Below are 20,972 nucleotides of genomic sequence, written 5' to 3' on the forward strand. Positions count from 1 at the left end.
TTTTTATATTAACTTATTTATTTTGTTAAGCAAGATAATCTTATTTTCAATCCCTGTGTTTTTATGTGTAATAATAATAATAAGTGATAGGAAGTAGGGGTGTTCACAAAGTATCCGATCCAATCCAATCCGCACGATCCAATCCAATCCAATCCGCAAAATGCGGATATCCGCACTTGTGCGGATTGGATTGGATTGAAAAATCCAAAATCCGCACTTGTGCGGATTGGATGTTGTTTGCATAAATTGAAACTGACCAATCACCATACATTTGTCTTGCCGATTTGCTTATTCGATTAATAACATATATAATAACATATGGTCGTATCGTATTGTGCATATATTATTGAAACTACTCACCATTTTCTGCCTTCAAAAATAAAATTAATGGCATGTTTACTAATAAGTAATGGGAATCAATAGTAAGGTAATCATTCCCTTACATTTGTTTACTTGCATTATTAAAATTTTAGTAAGAGATACATATATATTTTAGTGTAAATCTAAAGATAAGTACATATATATATATTGGTTTAATTTGTATATAAATAGAGATGGAAATAGATTATTATTGAAGATTAAAAAACAATAGTCTTTTTTTAATTTTTTTTTATATGAAATATTAATGACAATTTTATCCTATTAAAATATGTCTTGCAAAATAACCGATCCAATCCGCACTATAATTGGATTGATTGGATTTAAACTCTTATGCGGACGTGATCCAAAAGAAATCCGCACTTAGTCATTGGATTTACCAAAAAGTATTCCGATTACGTTTAACACCTAATAAAGTGGGAAGAACAGTAATAATAATAATAATAGTTCTATAACTTTTGTCTCCAAAAAAATTTAGTAAACAACATATTACAAATATTGATTCCGATTATTTTTTATTTATTCCGTTACATTTCTCCATTAATTTATTCCGATTCTGATTACAGTATAGTAAACGTGCCATAAAATCAACAAAACAATTATACATTTATGTTGTCTATGTTTATAGTTATAGATGTTGACCATTTTAATATCTCTTATGTTATTGTGACCCCAAACTACTCCAAATGTCCAACATTAACATATTTACATTTTATTTCCAATAAAATTTTACCTCTTCAATAATTTTTTTTACCCGACAGATTGTGTCGTTTTAGTTTATTTTTATTGTTTTTACTAACTATTTTGTAATTTTCTTCACATTTGAAAACGTGGAAAATGTCAATGATTAATTTATGGAAAGAAAAAAAAAATTAGTTGCAGCAGAACTTCTTATGCTGTTATTTACTATTTATATTAAAAAAAATAATAGCCAAATTACTTAATTAGCCATATAAAAATAATTTAATTAGCCATGTAATTAAGTATTTGATTAATATTGAAATGAAAAACATTATTTGCTAAATAAGTAAAGCGTATGGGAGAATGGCATAGAAATTAAAATATAAACAACAAAAACTTATTGAAGAGGAAAAAATAAAAGAAAAGAAAATGTAAAAAATTCTAAGCTATGAAATGGAAACCAAACAAAAATCACACGGCCGAGTTCAAAAGTTTAATAATAATGTACATTAATATGATAAACTAACCTTAGCTTATAATTTACACCCTATAAAATAAACTAAGCCTATCTAACTTTTTGGTACAACACAGAATTTCATATCATTGAGATATTTTGCATATATAATATATTATATATAAAAGTCCAAACCCACTCATCATTTTTTCACCAAGGACCTGTCAATGTCCTCCTCAAGCATTGCCTTTTGTTTCCCCATCCATTCATTGTCTCCAACATCTGCCAAACCAAACACAAACTTACTTAGTATGTCAAATATCTCTTTTGCATCCACTAGTAAATTGACAGGTGTAGTGTGTATGTAAAAGAGAAAGATAGAAAGCAAATCTATGCCAGCTCAAAGCTAGTACTAGATATTTTCTTGTTCGGTTATCAACAATAGGCTAATTAAGATTTTTGTTCTCTGAACTAAATCATGTCCCTTAAATTTTTTTTATGTTAAAATTTTTTTTCTGAACTATTGAGATTATTAGATTTAAAAATTTTTGTCCAATATCATCTAATTTTACTAATTCAGTGATTATCCATGTACTAAATTATGCTCTCTAGACTTTAATGTCTACCAAATTATATCTCTCAAACTTTGACATATACAAAATCATGTCCCATGAACTTTCATCCATGTTAAGTTTCACTTGCTAAAATTGAATAAAACTCCTTAAATCCAACAATTTCAATAGTTTACGAAAAAAATTTAAGTGGCTTAAAAGTTCAAGGGGCATGATTTTGTAAATGTCTATGTCTTATATTTAATGACTGAGAATGTGTAGTACTCATTGATGGTCAAGATAGTCCTAATCAACATATAATAAGCTGAAACAGTACTAAGGTGTCTTTTAACTACTTTGGCTTTAACCAACTAATGATTTTGTTTTTTTCTTCATTGAAGAGTCTATCCATAACATCAAACTAAGTGCAAACATGTTCAAGATTCAAAGTTTTGGGACTCAGCTTTTAAGTCAATTAGTTCAGATAATAAAATAACAGAAGAAAATATGTACCTGAACTTTCTGCATTTCCATATACTCTTCCTGAATAGACCAAAAATCAAATGAGGTTAATGAGCAAGAGTATACAGATAGATCAATGTTAACATGTATGTTAAAGAAACTACAAACCTGTTTTTTTAGTAGCTCTTCATTCACTTCCTTAAGTTTTGCAATTTCTGCTTCCAATTCCAATGTATATGCCTGCCAGTAAACAAACCCATTAAAGAAAATTAAACCAAAATTGCTAGAGAAACATGTTACACCAAGCAGAATTATAATAATGGGAAACAAATAATGAAACATTGATTGGTAATGCAAGAAAGAAGATTGGGGTATTTGGGATAAAGAATTCAACTTTCTCTAAAAATGAAATAAGGAAAAAATAATATGAATTATGTGTGTGAAAATCATGACAGTGCATTCCTAAGTTGCAGCTAGCCTAGCTAGAATCTGGATTCATGCAGAAACAGCTGCCATTCCAGACATCCAGCATACATGTTAAACTACAACCCAAACATTAAACACCTTGGTTAGAAGCAAAGTTAACTGGATAAGAACAATCAAATTAGTACTTACAATGCTTAATCTAAAGTACAACAACTAACAATGGATCTCACCTGCTTACGAGCACGAGATCTTGCAGCTGACTCGCGGTTTTTGATCATTCTTCTATGCCTTCTTTCAATAACTTTCTCCAAACCAGGGCCACACTTGCCTCCTCTACTGAACATATAAGGGACTGGTGGTGACACAGAAGGTGAATCCACTGCACTAGCCTTTGCAACTACATTTGAGGAGATGTGATTTGCTGGAGACCTCGTCCCAACTGTAACAGTACCAGTGGCAGCACCAACATTTGCCATGCTGTTAATCCCCCCTCTGCCTTGTTGTAAACCCCTAGCTTGGACTAAAGCAGAACTCACAGCTGGCTCATTAACCCCAACTATTGTTTCCCTAGTTGCTGGGCTTGTGAGCTGAGCATTGCTTACCAAATGCATTGGTGGGGTAAAGGCCAAGGTTGCAGGCTTGGGATAGAGCGGCTGCTGCTGCTGCTGTTGTTGTTGGGACTTCAGCTGCTGTTGCTGTAGCTGTTGCTGCTGCTGCTGCTGCATTTGTACTTGTTGAGAAGATCTGACTCCACCATTGTTCATTGGCAAATTTAAAGGCCGGTTTGTAGTAGGATTAGTCATCGTGGGCATTCGATTATCTACTAATCCATTGTTCCGACTTGGCTGTTGGAATCCAAAAGCTAAAGCATTAGCATTAGCATTGGCATTGGCATTGGCATGGTTGTTACTTCCATTATTAATGGAAGGCCTTCCAATTTCATGAGCATCTTCTCTCACAATCCCTGCTCTGACAAGAAACTCCTCCAAGGTCATCTCTCCCAAAGTTTGCTGCCTCTGAGGCATGTTTGCTTCCCCCACTGAAGTAGTACCATTACTACCACTACCACCAACTTTAGCTCCATTATCACTGTCTTTAAACAAGTCTCTCCACACCTCATCTACTGTCATTTGACTCAGTGTTCGGGGCAAAGTTATTGAGCCTTGTCTCTGTATATTTCCATTCATATTCACACCACCACCACTACCACTGCCACCAGCACCAACACCAACACCATTACCACCTCCCATTCCAACGGAAGCAGACAATATTTGAGTCTCTTCAGCAGTCCAGATATTTTTCAAGAGTTCATCCATATTCATTGATCCAAAATCTTTTCCATATCCTCCACCTATGGTGTTTTGAAATTCATCAAAAGTCAATGAGTACACAGAAGACTGCCTAGCCAACATATTATTATTCCCTATTGGCTTTCCACTTCCTCCACCACTACCACTTTCACCTAATGGTGCATCCCCAAAGCCATTGAAGTTCATGTGTGACCCCATTTGTTTAGACAAATTGAGAAATTGTTACAACAACTACCTCAGCTTTATATAAAGTCTAGTTTATATGCCCATCCAATAAAGCACTACTTCAGTTTTGGTTTTTGCTTTATCTTGGTTTCTATACAAAACAGAAGAACAAAAACATTAAAACAAAAAGATGGGATTAGTGAAACATATTACTAAAACTCAGATTCTAAAGCTATGATATGAAATAAATTTAATAATAACCCGATTAACATCAAAACAGATATAGCATAAGACAATTTATGAACAAAGTAACAACAAAAGAGGGGAAATAAAGGAAAATAAGTGCAGCATGTCTTTTCTCACATGAGAAGTACAAAAATGGTCTTGTTAATTACTGATTATCAATACATACATACATAGATACACATATAGATAGCTAAACTATATATTGACTTATTTTTCTTCCAATAATAGCCTTGATACATGTACATGAAAAACCAATTTTTCTTCAGAGAAGATCTCATTTTTAAGATGAGGTAAAAAAATTGCAAAAATGATCAGAATCAAACAAATCCAAATTAGCTATATATACCAAAAGATATACAGATCGTTAGCTAGTACTACTATTACTACTTCTAGCTCTTTATGTATTTATTCAGATCCAAATAAATCAAACTAAAACAATTAATGCATAACAAACAAAAAATACTTTCCACCTTCATTAATAAACAAACAATTATCCCTGATCTAACTTAACATAACAACATGATCACCATTAACAATCATTAAAACAAAGAAAATCCCATACAACCAAAAACTATACTAATAAAAGCATGAAGAAAATTAAAGAATAAAAACCCAGAATTGGTAACAGAAATTAAGAATAGTATCAGAAAAGACAAGTCAAAAGTGAGAAAAATCAGGAAAAATAAATAAAATAATTATAAAAAATTAAAATTGGTTACAATGAGAGAGAAAGCTTGGATTTTTATTTAGTTTTCTTAAAAAAAGAAAAAAAAATTACCTTTTTATTGTTTTTTTTTCTTTTTTTTTTCTGAAGCGTGGAAATTTGGAAGAGTGTCTGTATGTGAGAGGTCTGAAATTGAGATTGTATGGAGAGTGGTAATGGCGACAAGTGTCTACTGCAGTCTCGACACGAGTCGCCATTTAAGGAGAGAGACCGAAAACTTGCGTTTCGGAATTTTCATTTGTTTATTTTTTTTTTTTTAGTATTGGGAGCTGCGCCCTTAGATCCATCCAAAGCTCGAAACGTGGTCCAATCATATTTCAGGGAAAAACACCTTGATGTGATTTGTAGCCAATGAGAGCTCGCTAAGTGGAATCATCTCAGCCGTTGACTTACTCTTTACACATCAGATTGGATGGTGATATTTATGGTTGGGAAAAACTAATAAAGTAAATGACGTGGTCACGCTTTCTCTTCTATACCCTTCTTCTTTTTTCTTTTTTTAATTTATTATTACTTGTTTTTAAAATAAAGGGCTGGTAAATAATATTTGAATTATGTATTTTAATAGATTTTGTATTTTTGAAAATGGTACAAATTGAACGTAGTAGATTGATTTTTTGTCAAAATAAAATTTAATAATAATTTGACGTAGAGATGTTATGACAAAACTGGTTAAATTTTTTTGTATATGTTCATGTGAGGAATTGTCTTCAAGTTGGTTATTTTAAAAAAAAATTATCAAAAATTGAGTTCAGGATCTTATTTGTACCATTTTAAGTTCATTTTGTCCTTTAACAAAACAGAGAGTTTAAAATATAAAGTTCAAAATGGTATTTATCTTAAAAAAAATAGTAATTGGCGACAAAAACTTCATATATTTTAATTTCTATACACTTAATCTTCTTAAAATTTTACCATTAAATACGAACTGAATGATTACTTATACACTTGTGTATATATGAAAGTAAAATCTCGAAACTAATACAGTAATAATCTAATTAATATTTAACAGTGATATTTAACTGTTACTTCAAATTTATAAAGTAAAATAAACATATAACAATTTAGATATAAAAAAAAATAAATATATAAAAAAATTTAGTGAAAAATAATCCAAAATAAAAATATTATCTTGAGAGCTATTTTCAAAACTATAGATATTTTAAAGAATAGATGTAGGGGGTGCGTAGATGATGGATGGTCCCAATAATTGTATATTTCAAAATATCCAATTCCACACACCAATATGAATACTGATTGGCTTAGAAATGAAATTAGGTCATAACATGATTATAATATTATTATTTATTATTTATTTATTTATCTTTTTTAATTTTATACGTGACCCACAAAATATTTATAATATACTAACTTAATCAAAATGGATCTCATTGCAAAGGGACTAAAATCTACATCAGTTTCATAATTGTTTTAGATTTTAGTTACCATTTTAGGGTATACATATTGTTATATTTTAATGGAGAAGGAAGAGTTATTATTGAATATTACACCTAAATAGTCTAAAAGAAATTAAGCTACCGAATTTAGAAAATGCACACTTAATTTAATTACTATGTACTAAATGTTTGACTATAAAATTCAAAGATTAAAAATAGTAACACAAAGTATATTATAAAAAGATTTATACACAAACTACCTAAAATTGTACAAATCCTAACCCCTCTATTATCATTAGATTTCTTTATAATTTTAGCTAATTATGATTTTTACCCTCTTAATTTTGATATATATTAAATTATGCTCTTTGGACTTTTAAGGTCGTTAAAAATACTCCGGAACTATTGAGATTGTTGGATTTAAAGACTTTTGTCTAATTTCATTCGATTTTACTATTTCAATGATTATTTATGTACTAAATTATGCTCCCCAGACTTTGATATCTACCAAATCATGCCCCTTGAACTTTGACATGTACTAAATTATACTTTCTGAACATCCATGTTGGACTTTTTTACTAAAATTAGAAAAAAGTCTTTAAATACAACAATCTCAATAGTTCATGAGGCATTTTTAACGACCTTAAAAGTTCAGAAGACATGATTAAATTCATGTCAAAGTTCAGGGGCAAAAATCCTAATTAGCCTATAATTTTTACATTTTTACTATTTCTTTTTCATTTGTATGGATTTGTTTTTCAGGATTTTTACTTGTATTTTTTTTTCAGAAAACATTAAAAATATGTGAGAAAAAAATATATTTTTTACTCGTGGATTCATAAAATACAAAAAATAAAAATATGTAAAAATACTAAAAAACTGTAGATGTGTATTTTTATAAAGGTTATTATTTATGAAAATATTCCAATTATAAACATACTGGTTAAAAGATTGTCATATTTTATTCCACTTAGAAAAAGAGTTATAAAGATAACTATTAGTTGTTGTAAAGCACTAAAATTTAGATCTAAATTTATACTATAGATATAATCATATTATTTTTGTGAAATAAATAAAATAATAAGATGGTTGAGTGAGTTGTAAGTATACAAGTTTTTGACTTTAATATTACTCTTTGTTCAATTTAGACGTAATGTAGTTGTAGTTAATATTAATAAAACATTAAATCATTTGATTACAAACAGATTAAGAGACATATTAACAGGAAATTCTATCAGAGCGGATCTACAAGATTTTATTCTCTTTCTATTGGAGTTTGTAATCCATATAATAATTATAGATAAACTTTGTACATGTTCATGTGGTAGGTATTTTTATATATATACAACATTATAAAAAAAAGTACTATCTCATAGAGTGGCTTGCATGTGAGAGAAGTACTTGGCAATATAATATAAACTCACACTTGGCCATAGCGGGTATGGGAGGGTACGTGTGGAGGTCTTAAATTATGCAATATAATGTATATATAAACTCTTCAATAAAAAAAAAACGAAATTCATATCAAATTCAAAAACTCACACAGAGGATATGTTATGCTTTAATCCAACAATATTAAGTGATCTTATGATTCGCACTTTAGTGTTGAGATTGAGTTAAAAAAAAATGATCCTTATTATAAAGATAAATGATAGTTTTAAAAATTATTAAAGAATATATATATTAAAATTGTAATTTTTTCATTTGGGCCCCTAAAATAAGTGAGCCCTAAGCGCGGGCCTAACCTGTCTATGCCCAGAGCCGGTCCTGAGATATGGGAGAGTTCGTGGGTCGTGATCCTAGATCAAATTCTAAATTATATAATGTAATATCTATATAAACGCTTCAATAAAAAAAAAAAAATCAAAACTTATCAACTAAAGGAACTCACATTGAGCATATGCTATGCTTTAATCCAACAATATGTACTTTAGTGTAGAGATATGCCCTTTGATTTTATTTTCCAAAATAATTTATTAATGAGGTTATGATTTAAGTATAGTTACATTATAGTCTAATTAATTAATTGAAGCTAAATATATAAATATTAATTAGTTCTAAAAATATACATTTATATAGTCTCAAAATTTATTATTAGACTACTATCTAAGCATATATTTTTCTTTTTGACTATTGAGTTGCATCATATTATCTTAAATCAATGCTAGTGTCAATAAATTATTTAAAATAATAAAAATAAATAAAATACAATTAAAAAAGTACATTTGTATTATATTTATAATTCAAAGGAATTTTATTTTCAAGAGAGCATAATTCTAGAACATAATTGTTGAAGATTAAAAATCATATATATTCACTTATAAATATTTATAAAAACAAATAAAAATTGTTGCATATATTAATTGTAATGGCACTTATTAAATGATGGGTATAAAACAATAAACAAATATTTTAGGGAACTCTAAAAATGGATGAGAAAAGTCCACTCATCTCATCCCCACATGAGAATAAGAGTAGCAAAATTGTTTGCATAATAAGTGGGAATGGGAAATGAGCTACCACGTGTACCGCAAGGGATTCCTCTCGAGAATTGCTACTACTTTCTTTGATGTCATAGAGTTTAATTAAGAGAAATGGTAAAGTGCGTTAGTAGTGCATTATCATCCTTTTATGTACTAATATCGCTATTGGTTTAACTAAAAACTAGGTCTCATATGATTTAATATAATAATTTTTAGAAAGTATCGCTAGTCAATCGCAACGCGACATGTCGAGAAAGTGCTAGACAATACTGATGCCTAATAGCAATGCTCAAGTAGCAGATTTTAAAAAATAACTTTAAAAAAATATCAATAACTAATTATAGAATGACTTGGGTACTAGGCGTTTGGTTAGGAGGAATAAAAATATAAGAATAGGAATAGGAATGGGAATGAGAATATGAATGGAATGGAATAAAATTTAAAATGGATAAAAAAATTGATAAAAAAATAATTAATTTTTTTTTCTTGTTACATTGGAATGGTCATTCCTTCCTTTTTAAAATAGAATAGCCATTCCACCAAAATAGTGGAAAGAGCATTCTATTGGAATGTTATTCCAATACTTTAAAATGCAACTAAACAAAGGAATGAAATGAAAATTATTTCCTTTCCATTCCATTCTATTTCATTACCTCCAACCAAACGCCACCTAGTGTCTAATAATAATACTCGATGCTAAAAGACACTATTGGTGTCTAACATGCTCCTTGTTATCATACTACTACTATTAGTATCAAGTCACATATAACTTAAAAAAGAAAATTAAAAAGTATCGCTAACTAATCATAAAACGATAATTAGAGAAAGTGTTGAACAAACTAGTGTCCAATAGCACTAGCAATGCTCATGCTAAAACGTGCATACGGACTAATGGTGGGCCCGCCCCCGCAGCACCCACACCCATAATATATTAATTAATTCATGGAATATTTTACACACAACTGCTCTCCATCACACAACTGGTCCAATCAATTTTTTCTTTAATTTAAAAATAAGGTTTCCTATGGTGGTGTACTTCTTCATAGTTAGATTATACATGAGTCGGTTTTGGGCAAGCAAATCAGGTCTGTGTCTAAGCCTTTCAATTTTTCGAAAAATGCCAACATTTTCTGTATGAAAAGGTTTTTTGAATTTGAAAATTACTATTTTATATAAAATCATTTTTTAGAATTGGGCCCCTTCCTTACATGAGGGCATGGCCCCATGACCAATACTTTTCATTTTTCATTTTCCTTTTTTGAAAGTAATACTTTTAACTTTTCAGCCATTACAAAGAACATCATTTTTAATGCTATGTTTGGTAAGAAGATGAAGTGGGTGGATGGTGAGGAGAAGAGAAGTCAAAATTCTCTTGGAAAAGAGATTATGGGAGAGAAAAGATTACAAATCCACTCAAATTTAGGATTATTTCAAATTTGAATATTGAAATATTTCTACGGATTATAAGACTTTTCTTTTTTTAACAATTACAGCTTATTGTTTCACAATTGTATTTTTAAATATTATTTTCATAGGAGTGTAAAATTAAAAACAAAAAAAAAAAATCCGTAAATTTAAAAAAATAAATTGTAAAAATATATATAAAAAAAAATTATTTTGACAAGGAAAATTTGATTTTCTATGCTTAAAAAATCTTAAAATTATATCCCTAACCCTAAATGTTATACCATAGGCAATATATGACTACTTTTGCTTTATCCCCATGATACCCCTCACATTTGAACCAAAGCAATTGTCTCTCTCGGCCAAAACACCTCCACCACCTTCTCCACTACCTCCAACGACGACGACGAGGACCACCCAGCCCCCTCTGTCGGACCCGAAGCCTCAACCCACCCAGCCCCCTCTCTCTCTTCGTCTCTCTCGGACCCGAAGGCTTAACCCACCCAGCCCCCTCTCTCCGTCGCGAAGCCTCAACCCCGAGAACCCGAAGCCTCAACCGACGGTGACGGCGCACGGCGCACCGGCCCCCATAGCCCCCCTCTCTCCGTGCACCAGCCCCTCTCTCTCTTTGTCTCTGTCAAACTGAAAAGAAAAAAAAAAAAAAAAAAACCGCAAGGGTCCGATGGTCGGACTATGGGGTCCGATGGGGTCCGACCAATCGGACCCATGGACCGACCATCGGACCCAACCCCTCTCTCTTCGTCTCTCTCAAACTGAGGTGGTGGACGTGACCATCGGACCCATGTTTTTTTTTTCAGTTTGAGAGAGACGAAGAGAGAGAGGGGGCTGGGTTGGTTGAGGCTTCGGGTCCGACAGAGGGAGCTGGGTGGTCCTCGTCATCGTCGTTGGAGGTGGTGGAGGAGGTGACCCGTAGTCTGTGGAGGTGTTTTGGCCGAAAGAGAGAGAGAGACAATTGCTTTGGTTCAAATGTGAGGGGTATTATGGGGATAAAGCAAAAGTAATCATATATTGCCTATAGTATAACATTTAGGTTTAGGGATATAATTTTAGAATTTTTTAAGCATAGAAAATCAAATTTCCCTTTGACAAAGTGTAAATATTAAAGGATTGGGCCAACAATAGGACAGTCGATGTGAAAAGTTCTATCAAATTACAACCTTACACTATGAAAGTAATCATCTTATTTCAATCATTTTATCCTTTCTTATTTGTTTGAAATTACAATTTACAAATATCACTCCCTAAAACTTTTACTAATAATTATAAAGAAATAAATAGTGCCTTATCATCTTTTCCATCCTTCCAACCAATTAATTTAGTTTCTTTGAAGAAAAAAAAAAGAAACAATTAATTTAGAAGCATTATTAATTTATTATTCTCTTTTATCTGGTGTTTTACAAAGAACATATATCATTGTAACTCAACTTAAACATAAATTATAACCCTTGTTCCCAAATTTTTTCTATGCAACGATGATACTTCAAAAATATAAAATAGTTATGTTAAAAACTTTTCAGTAATGTGACAATAGTAATTGTTCTAAGGAGTTTTAAACAACATGAAAAATTCAAAATAAGCAATAGTTCGAAAACAAAAATCATATTTATTTTAAACAGTAACATTTGTCACTTATAAGAGAGTGAGTTAGAGTTTCTTGATAAGACAAACACACAAAATTGTCTAATTACTTTCAATTTAATCTTGGCTTTCCAAAGGCGTCCTAAAAGATTTCAACTGCAGTTTTTTATTTTCCTTTCTTTGAATGCTTCTGACCAACAAATTAGGGAAACAAATTTAACTTCTACCAAAAGAAAGGATAAGTTTTGTCCTTGTCTAATTTCCCTCTTGACACAAAAACATGTTTTATATATACATATATATGCGCTACTGAACACCACCAAAGAAACAGGTGTGAATAGAGCCAATATACCATTCCTATAGTCAACAAGAGACAGATGCAGTTATTAAGAATCCATTTTGAACTGCTCAATCACCTATTTCTTTTGTTTTGTTTCTTAGAAAACCTCCCTAATAAGAATGATAGGTAACGGGTACTCTTCTAGACAGGACAAATCTCCGAAATGCATTTTTCGAAACAATATCAATCTTCCAATTGAACCAAAATTCTATTTTCTCAATTCATATTCAAGGCTTTCACACCCTTTACAAATTACTACTAAGCCTTTACACTATTTTCATAGTGTAACAAAGAACCAAAGTCGTTCTTACACCAGAAATGGGGCTAACTACACCAACACTTCCAATACAAATTTCATCACCTTGATCTTTGTTTGGATGGACAGAAAGAATAGGAATGAAAACTTAAATTGCACCAGCTTATAATAACAGTATATCCATAGCCATATTACATAGCAAAATCTCATCTTAGTTGTAAACTCTGCTTAGTGTGGTATGGATCAAATATTAGACCTACCCTTTATTTTCTCATACTTCATCTCCACAGAAAAATCTACCTAATAGTATACTTTTCCTCTCTTTTTTTCACTTTCATATGAGCAAGAAATGTCTATTGTGCTCATACACAAATTTTGATCATACTGCTTTCTTCTTCGCATAATATTCTTTTTCTTTTTCTCAAGTAAGAAAAGAATTGCCTCATAAAAATGAAATTTTCTAAATTAAATGAATATATTTATATAAATATATTGAAATGAATGAATTTAAAATGATAAAATAAACAATTAAATAATCGAAGCATACACATCTTTCTCATCTTTCTCCTCTACATACCTATACATTGTTGATTTTTTGTTAATATAATTTTCTTCTTGAAATCATCCGGAAGGGGATTGCCGTACACCGCAAGCAACAATCTGAGCCCATTGCCTCAATCTCATCTTCACCATCTCTGAATCATCACCTGTTCATTTTTAAAAATAAATAAAATGTATCAGTCGACATAATTTTGGATCAAGAATCACATTTGATCAAAATTAGGGATTAATTCAAACCTGGATCGATTATGGTGCTAGAGTTATCAAATTCAGTATCGGAGCATATCGAAGAAGACGACGAAGATCTAGATAAGCTCTTGCTGTACTGCTTGTGAACAGCGTAATATAACCCTAACGCAGGGAGTGTATCCGTTAGCTTAGGATCCGACTGAGGCGAATCGAACCCGAATCCAAGCTCAAAACAAGCCTTCAAATCCTCCATGTCCTCGTCAGACACGCTCTTACTGCGATTAACTTCTCGACCGGCTTTATAACTGTCTTTCCGGCGAAGCCAGGCCTCATCGCGGTGGGCGTCCGGAGACCACGATTTGTGCTTGATCAGAGGCTTAGGCGGTGGCGCGTGGTGTTTCGACATCGGAGGTGGCGGAGGCGATTTCTGAGGCGGTTGTTGAGGAGGAGAAGGAGTAGAATTGTTGTATTGTATGAGGTTTAGGGGTTTGGCGGTGATGGTATTATTATGGTTCTATGGGCTCTTTTTACTAATGGGCCGACTAGGCTGGAATGTGAGGTGGCATTGGTGGGCCTTGGCCCACTGAAAATATTCGAGTCAAAAGAAACTGCCAAATATACGTCGAAAAAAAGTAAAACAATAATATTTTAAATGAAAGTGGACTGTGGACACGTTGGTAATGAGTAGGATATTCTTGGAATCAATATTTTATTGAGTATTACAAGCAAAAATAATATATTTTATTGAGTATTCTAGGCAAAATTAAATTATTTTGCATTTTTTTTGGTTAATTTCACAAATGCACAAAAATAACAAAAAAAATAACAAAAATACGGTTTCACGGAATTTTAAATATTTTTACGATTTTTTTAATTTTATTTACATAAAATACAGTCTTTTTATGTTGAAATTTTGTTCATTTGTTGTTAATTTTTTGTTATATGTATGTTATTTTTTGTTGTTATTTTGATGTTATTTTCATGTTACTTTTATGTTGTTTTCTTGTTGATTTTATGTTGTTTTCGTGTTATTTTTTGAAAACCGTAAAAATGTAAAAAAAAAAACATTCTTTGAACGTAAAAATGTAAATATTTTACAAAAAATTGTGTCTTATGTAATTATTCTTTTTTTTTAAGAAATGAAAAAAATATCCAAAAAAAAAACTAATCAAACTGTTTATAAATATTTAAAAAAAATTAAACCTAAAATAAAAAAATAATAATGGGACCAACTATTTGACATTCGATCTAATTCAATATTTTTCACATAATATGATTTAATTCAGTTAGTAATTAGATTTTAAAAATCATTATCTGATCCAATTCAATTACTAATTTACTAAGATAATGCTGGTTTTGCACCATGCTTTGATGATTTTGATGGTTTTTTTACAGCTTTTGTGCCTTTTTATTCAGAGTAGTTTTGTGATATGGTCGATAGATAAGAGAGGTAATCATTTTGTGCTCTTGGCTCTTACTTCAACGACTTTTAGTTTTGACAGATAAGTTTTTCAAGTCTTTTTTTTATATTTAATATGGTTTGGGTTATTACGTTCTTTCACATTATCTATTTTTTCATTATATTTATGGTGATAGAGTTTTATTTATTGTTATTTTGTATGCTGGTTTTGTGGAGGACCTACGATTACAGAGATTTTGTTGATAAGTTTGACTTTTAAATGCAATCTATTGGATATTGATTTTCAAGAGTTTTGAATTAGTAGGGTGTTAGTAAGTTGTTACTAGTAAAATGGTAATACTTTTGGCTAGTTATACTTAGATCATTTTTTTTTTGTTTTTAGTTTTTATTGTTGAGCTAGTGAAATGGGTTGTGTGTTAAACTCTAAGTTTCGTATATTAATATTTATTTTGAAGATTGTCATTCTAATATAATTTTATTTTTTAGTTTGATGTTGTGATGTTTTATTTTTAATTTTACTATTAATAATGGAAAGGCGTTTTTCAATGTGCTGGGATGTTGTTTGAAGACGTTATAGTTTTATTGTCTAAATTTTGGGAGTAGTTTTGTCCCATGTTGTTCACGTTAAGAATTTAGCAGCCCATGGTTTGACAAAGCATGCTTTTCGGTTAGACGATGAGCTATCCTGGTTTAGGAGGTCCTACGCTGATTGCGAATATTTGTATCGTAAATTCATCAGTGATTCTAATCACTATGTTAAAAAATATGAAGAAATATACTTTAAAATTAAATATCAACATTTATTTTAAGCTTAATATTCCATAAAGATATCTTCATTACACGTTTAATGCAATTAAAAGTTTAAAATAACTAAAACAAGCCAAGTTATAAAATGGAACAAAACATCACGAAAATAAAAACACAAAACAACCTAGCGTTACAAATTCTACACCAAAAAATTAAATAGCTACTAATTTTTTTTTCCAATATTTTTATTATTATAAATAAGTTTTTAAATATATATAAATATAATTGGATTCAATCAATTTTTAATTAAATTTTGAGATTAATATCCATCAAATTTAATTAGAATCCAATTTTTAATATCCAATCTATAATCTTATTATAATTGGATATCCAATTTTTGTAATTTAGTTGAATTGAATCCGTACGGTTCATTGGTTTTCAAAAGGCTCTAGACCAAGGTCGGCATCGATCTGACTCCATTCGTAGTAGACATTCTAGAGCAACCCATCGACATCGCCTTGGAGCAGAGAAGTAGGCTACTGCGGTTAGTAGGGATCCAACTTTTTTTTGCTGATTCTCTATGACATCAGTTGGGTGAAATAAATATTTTCACTTATGTTTGATAATGACCACGTCTTTAATACTTGTAATTGTACATATTGTTTCCTACAAACAAATGTAATATTGTTGAGAATCATGGGGTTCCATCTCAAAACCAATTGGCAATGAGTGGAGTAGCCCATGTTCTTCATATATGGCTCAATACTTTTACGTTTAATCCATGTGGGACAATGTTCTCCAATATCCCCCCTCAAGATGGTGGCTATTTTTGCTCACCAATCTTGAATCACCTTATCACAGGCCCTGCCATTTGCTCGCTTTATTTTTGTTCGGATCTCAGGCGTCTTTGCACCATCTGGATCTCGCGCGGCTGGCTAACCATCTGGATAGGTGTGGATCGAAAGCCCGCTAGGGATATGCCTCTGATACCATGTTGAGAATCATGGGGTTCCATCTCAAAACCAATTGGCAATGAGTGGAGTAGCCCATGTTCTTCATATATGGCTCAATACTTTTACATTTAATCCATGTGGGACAATGTTCTCCAATAAATATTAATTACAAAGTTCCAAAAGAAATATGTTACTAGTTACTTAGTTACATAAACTTTATAACTAGTTTTATGAAAACTTATTTTATAACTAATTAGTTACAAAGTTATAACCATTTATACCTATATATAATAAGTAGTAGTATTTGCTAGCTTATAGAGCTCATATAATTAAACCCACATACTCTCTTTGTTTATATGATGTGAAGGGTGTTCTCGGATGTTTATAGTGTCCACCTAGATGAAGTATTTAGAAAATATAGTCTTTTTTTTAGAAAGGAATTCTAGATGGCCAGTTATTCCCTCCTAGAAGGAAGTTCCGGATGGTCAACTCTAGTTGCTGTCTTTCCTATCCAGAAAATTCCTTCAGTGTGCGCTTTGTTTTATCTTTCAGGAAGCGTACGTTTTATCCAGAAGTACTTCACCTTGTGCTGATGTGGAGATATTGTTACGATGAGTTTGATAAGTCATAACTAACTTAACAACTTATCATTTGCAACCACCGACTTCATGATCTATATCCCGAACCTATAAATACCACCTTCACTTATCTTTTTGAAACAGCGATGAGATCAGGCGAGTTTCAAAAGGTGGTCTTGAGAGAGAGAGGTACACAAAAAAGAGAGAGATTGAGCTTGAGTTTTGTATGAAGAATCTTCTATAAATGGAGAAGATTCTTGGGTTAGAGTGTGAGAGGCAAACACTTTGAGAGAATCAATCTCGACTATATTGTACTCTGTTCTTACTTAATCAATAAAGGAGATTTGGTGGTATTCCAGAACCGGAGTAGAGCCATAAATCACATCAATTTACAAGACTTGAACTAGTATATATCGTGGTGTTGATTTTATTATTTTATTACTTTATTGCATCTGGTTTTAATACTATGTCCATCCCTGTTTTATTTTCAATTTTTATGTGTTAATAACAAAATACAATCCCGACCAAGCCGCACTTATTATATCTAGGCAAGATCGGCCTTGAAATATAGTGGGTTCCATAAATGGAGTAGAGTTATAGGTCACATCAATTTATAGGACTTGAATCAGTATACATTGTAGTGTTGATTTCATTGTTTTATTACTTTATTGTTTCTGGTTTTAATACTATGTTCATCCCTGTTCTTTTTTTTTGTGTGTGTTAATAACAAAATATAATCCCGACCAAGCTGCTCTTATATCCCGGCAAGAGTAGCCTTGATATATAGTGGACCATAGAAAAAAAATAAAATTAAACTCTTATTTAGAAAAAATATATAATTTAGGATAAAATTTTTTTTAGGCCTCCCAATTAGATGAGTCCTAAACACAAACCGTCTATGTCCAAAATTGGGTTAGGCCTGACCGGAAGAAAGAAACCAACCTTCTATAACTATTAATTTAAGAACAAAAATTGCCCAAATTTTGTACAAGTGTTCTGTATTAATACTATTAATAAAGAAAGAAAGAAAATATCTCTTTTTTTGGACATTAAAAAGAAGAGATTCTGTTTTGATTTGATGAGCTGTAAAAAAGTGCATAATAATATCTGGGTGGAGTCTTGAGCCCAGTAGTACTATATATATACTAATAATACCAGTAGTGTTTCACTGCGACAGTTGGAAGAATGAGTTTGAAATCGAAACATGTTTTGACTTATTTATGTTATGGCTTATATGGGCCCCTTTCCCTTATCTTTTTGGATAATATAATAAATCAAATAAATAATGTCACCTTTTATATTTTTCGTATAGTTTTTCTTTTTGACAAAAATCGTAAGCTATAAATAATAGACAGCAAGAAAAGAATATGTTATGTAATTGCTTTTTATGCATATGTTGTTATAAATATCTTCTTCCCACTCCAAACCGAATCGCTATAAATATCTTTACACCTTTCCAAAATCTTGTTATTCAATTTAGAAAATATGATATTATCTAATATTTCTTAATCTTAACTACCATCATTCATAATCAACAATAAATTTATTTGCGTCCTAATCCTAAAACTATCTGATTGTACTAAATTTGTTACAAAGATCTTTACAAAAAAAGAAAATTGATGGCACGCGGATAATGATTTAATATTTAATGTTCACATACTTATGTTTCAAAAATATAATTTAAATATTATTACCGTAAAGAAATACATTTAGATATTTATAAAGGAGAATTAAATTTAAATATTTAAATGAAATCTCATTAAGCAGCATCTGCCGAAAGAATAAGCAAAAGCTATAAATCATCAAGAAGTTCTAGGCCATCAAAATATAGCACAATATGTTCCAAAAAAAATCATATCACAATATTAATTATAAGTAAACTCTAATAAATCATAGCATTTCAAGGTACAAATTTAATTATATAAAATTAAATCATCATTAATGAAAATAAATTAATTAAATGTTTTAAAAAATATTTATCAAAATTGTATAAAAATATATTAGTTAATATGTGTATGAAAATTATAATTAATATTTAATGGTAAAAGTATAAATAAAAATTATTATTTATTGTGAAGTTAATTTAATAAGCATTATATTTTCCGAGCTTGCCATAATTTTTAGCAAATTTAACACACACATATATATATTTTTAAATAGTAGTGTTATTGGAGACCAGTAGTGCTTATCACTTTATAAACGGTCGTCTTACGATTGGTTAACAATACTCCTTAAAAATTATTATTTTAAATTATTTGAACCCGATTATTAATTGCACTAATAACGATATTAATACGTTGGAGGGTGCTAAGCACCAATAATATGCTTTAACATTTCTTATTTTTAAATGAATTTAACACATAAAATATAAATAATGCATCACTTATTTGTTAATCTATTAAAAATGTTCTAAATAATATATTATTACAATTCTTAATTAAATTTTAAACGTATACTATCATTTTTTTATATTTGTTTTTGAAAACGGAGTAATTTCATTGCTGAGAGATAACAAGAATGAGAATGAGAATATGAATAAGAATAAAACAAAATAAAATTTAAAATGCATAAAAAAAATTGATAAAAAATCATTAATTTTTTCTTCTTCATGCATTAAAATGGTTTTACTTCCATTTCAAAATAAAATAGTCAAAAAGTTTATTCTATTAGATCGCCCTATTATAATACAATATTAATTAATACATTCTAAAACTTTAATTAATACAATATTAATTAATAATTACATCACCCTATTATAAAGTATGAACTAAACAAATAGAGAAATACTAAAGGGCACCAGTGGTGCCTAGCACCTTCCTATGTGTCAATATCGCTATTGGTACAACTAAGTATCGGGTCCCATATAATTTAATATAATAGTTTTTAGGGAGTATCGCTAGCCAATCGCAACGCGACATGTCGCAAAGGTGTTAGGCACCACTGGTGCCTAATAGCAATGCTCAAACAAATAACATACCGAATTAAAAGAGAGTAGTACTCATCTAAAACAACAGTCTTATTTTGTCTTATTCTCATCATTTAATTTGAGAATTCCAATAAAAATATCTTCACCAAACTAATTTATTTATTTATAATTTCATTCAATTAAAATTTTATTATCATCATTATTTTCTTCTTTTTTGCTGAATCATCACTTTTCCTTTTTAATGTAGAAATTTTCTAGTTTGTTTTCAAATCAGAACCTAAATTAAATATCTGAATTCGTAAATTGAATAAATTCCTTAATTTGTTAATAAGCTTTTGAAATTTCATTTTCAGGTAGGGTCGTAACTCGTAATCTGAATCTGGACATTCATTCAGAGCTAACGTGTCAAAACCGAAAGATTTTTATCAAGATTGGACAGGAACAGGAAATATAACCGACCGCACCCTATCTTTTCCATGCCACCTGTCATTTCAATCAAGCAAACAAATATCTGTCCTGACGCGGCTACACGGAGTATATGGTGTACCCTCTTGTAGGGAAGTTACATGAATATCTATTTTTCTCGAACAAAAGCTCGCTTTTTGTCAAAAGAAAATATCTGGCTGAACATTGGCCAAAGATATTTATCTGAGCTGAGCTGGCAAAGTGCTGATGAAACGTACACGTGTAAAAGCGACGCCATGTGGAGACTTAATTGGTCC

The 20,972-nt window shown here is 30.5% G+C and overlaps 2 protein-coding genes across 4 annotated transcripts; both read right to left on the reverse strand.

Annotated features, from left to right (window-relative positions):
* Nucleotides 1-1,489: 1,489 nt before the first annotated feature.
* LOC115702933 (ABSCISIC ACID-INSENSITIVE 5-like protein 7) lies at nt 1,490-5,678 on the reverse strand. Of its 3 annotated transcripts, none has more exons than XM_030630405.2 (5): nt 5,452-5,678; nt 3,183-4,578; nt 2,695-2,766; nt 2,578-2,607; nt 1,490-1,795 (listed from the first exon to the last, which is right to left on the reverse strand). In XM_030630405.2, the coding sequence occupies exons 2-5, from the start codon at nt 4,458-4,460 to the stop codon at nt 1,724-1,726; spliced, it is 1,452 nt and encodes a 483-aa protein (XP_030486265.2). In that variant the 5' UTR covers nt 4,461-4,578; nt 5,452-5,678; the 3' UTR covers nt 1,490-1,723. The 3 variants fall into 3 exon arrangements, with proteins under 3 accessions (XP_030486265.2, XP_060961603.1, XP_060961604.1); XM_061105620.1 differs by lacking the exon at nt 5,452-5,678 and adding an exon at nt 5,144-5,282; XM_061105621.1 differs by lacking the exons at nt 1,490-1,795; nt 2,578-2,607 and having other exon boundaries at nt 2,691-3,068; nt 5,452-5,645.
* A 7,635-nt stretch (nt 5,679-13,313) lies between these two features.
* LOC115704947 (uncharacterized) lies at nt 13,314-14,120 on the reverse strand. The gene is made up of 2 exons (XM_030632165.2): nt 13,675-14,120; nt 13,314-13,583 (listed from the first exon to the last, which is right to left on the reverse strand). The coding sequence occupies exons 1-2, from the start codon at nt 14,030-14,032 to the stop codon at nt 13,498-13,500; spliced, it is 444 nt and encodes a 147-aa protein (XP_030488025.1). The 5' UTR covers nt 14,033-14,120; the 3' UTR covers nt 13,314-13,497.
* Between the last annotated feature and the right edge of the window lie 6,852 nt (nt 14,121-20,972).

This window comes from Cannabis sativa, chromosome X (assembly GCF_029168945.1).
Source record: "Cannabis sativa cultivar Pink pepper isolate KNU-18-1 chromosome X, ASM2916894v1, whole genome shotgun sequence".
Taxonomy (NCBI): Eukaryota; Viridiplantae; Streptophyta; class Magnoliopsida; order Rosales; family Cannabaceae; genus Cannabis; species Cannabis sativa.

What these genes read in the sequence shown, in the direction of transcription:
- LOC115704947 (XM_030632165.2), bottom strand. Translation starts at nt 14,032, where the DNA reads ATGTCGAAACACCACGCGCCACCGCCTAAGCCTCTGATCAAGCACAAA. An exon ending in TAGCACCATAATCGATCCAG is followed by an intron (nt 13,584 to 13,674) that starts GTTTGAATTAAT and finishes AAAAATGAACAG; the next exon opens with GTGATGATTCAGAGATGGTG.
- LOC115702933 (XM_030630405.2), bottom strand. Translation starts at nt 4,460, where the DNA reads ATGGGGTCACACATGAACTTCAATGGCTTTGGGGATGCACCATTAGGT. An exon ending in AAGAGCTACTAAAAAAACAG is followed by an intron (nt 2,608 to 2,694) that starts GTTTGTAGTTTC and finishes TGGTCTATTCAG; the next exon opens with GAAGAGTATATGGAAATGCA. An exon ending in TGGAAATGCAGAAAGTTCAG is followed by an intron (nt 1,796 to 2,577) that starts GTACATATTTTC and finishes TTGGTTTGGCAG; the next exon opens with ATGTTGGAGACAATGAATGG.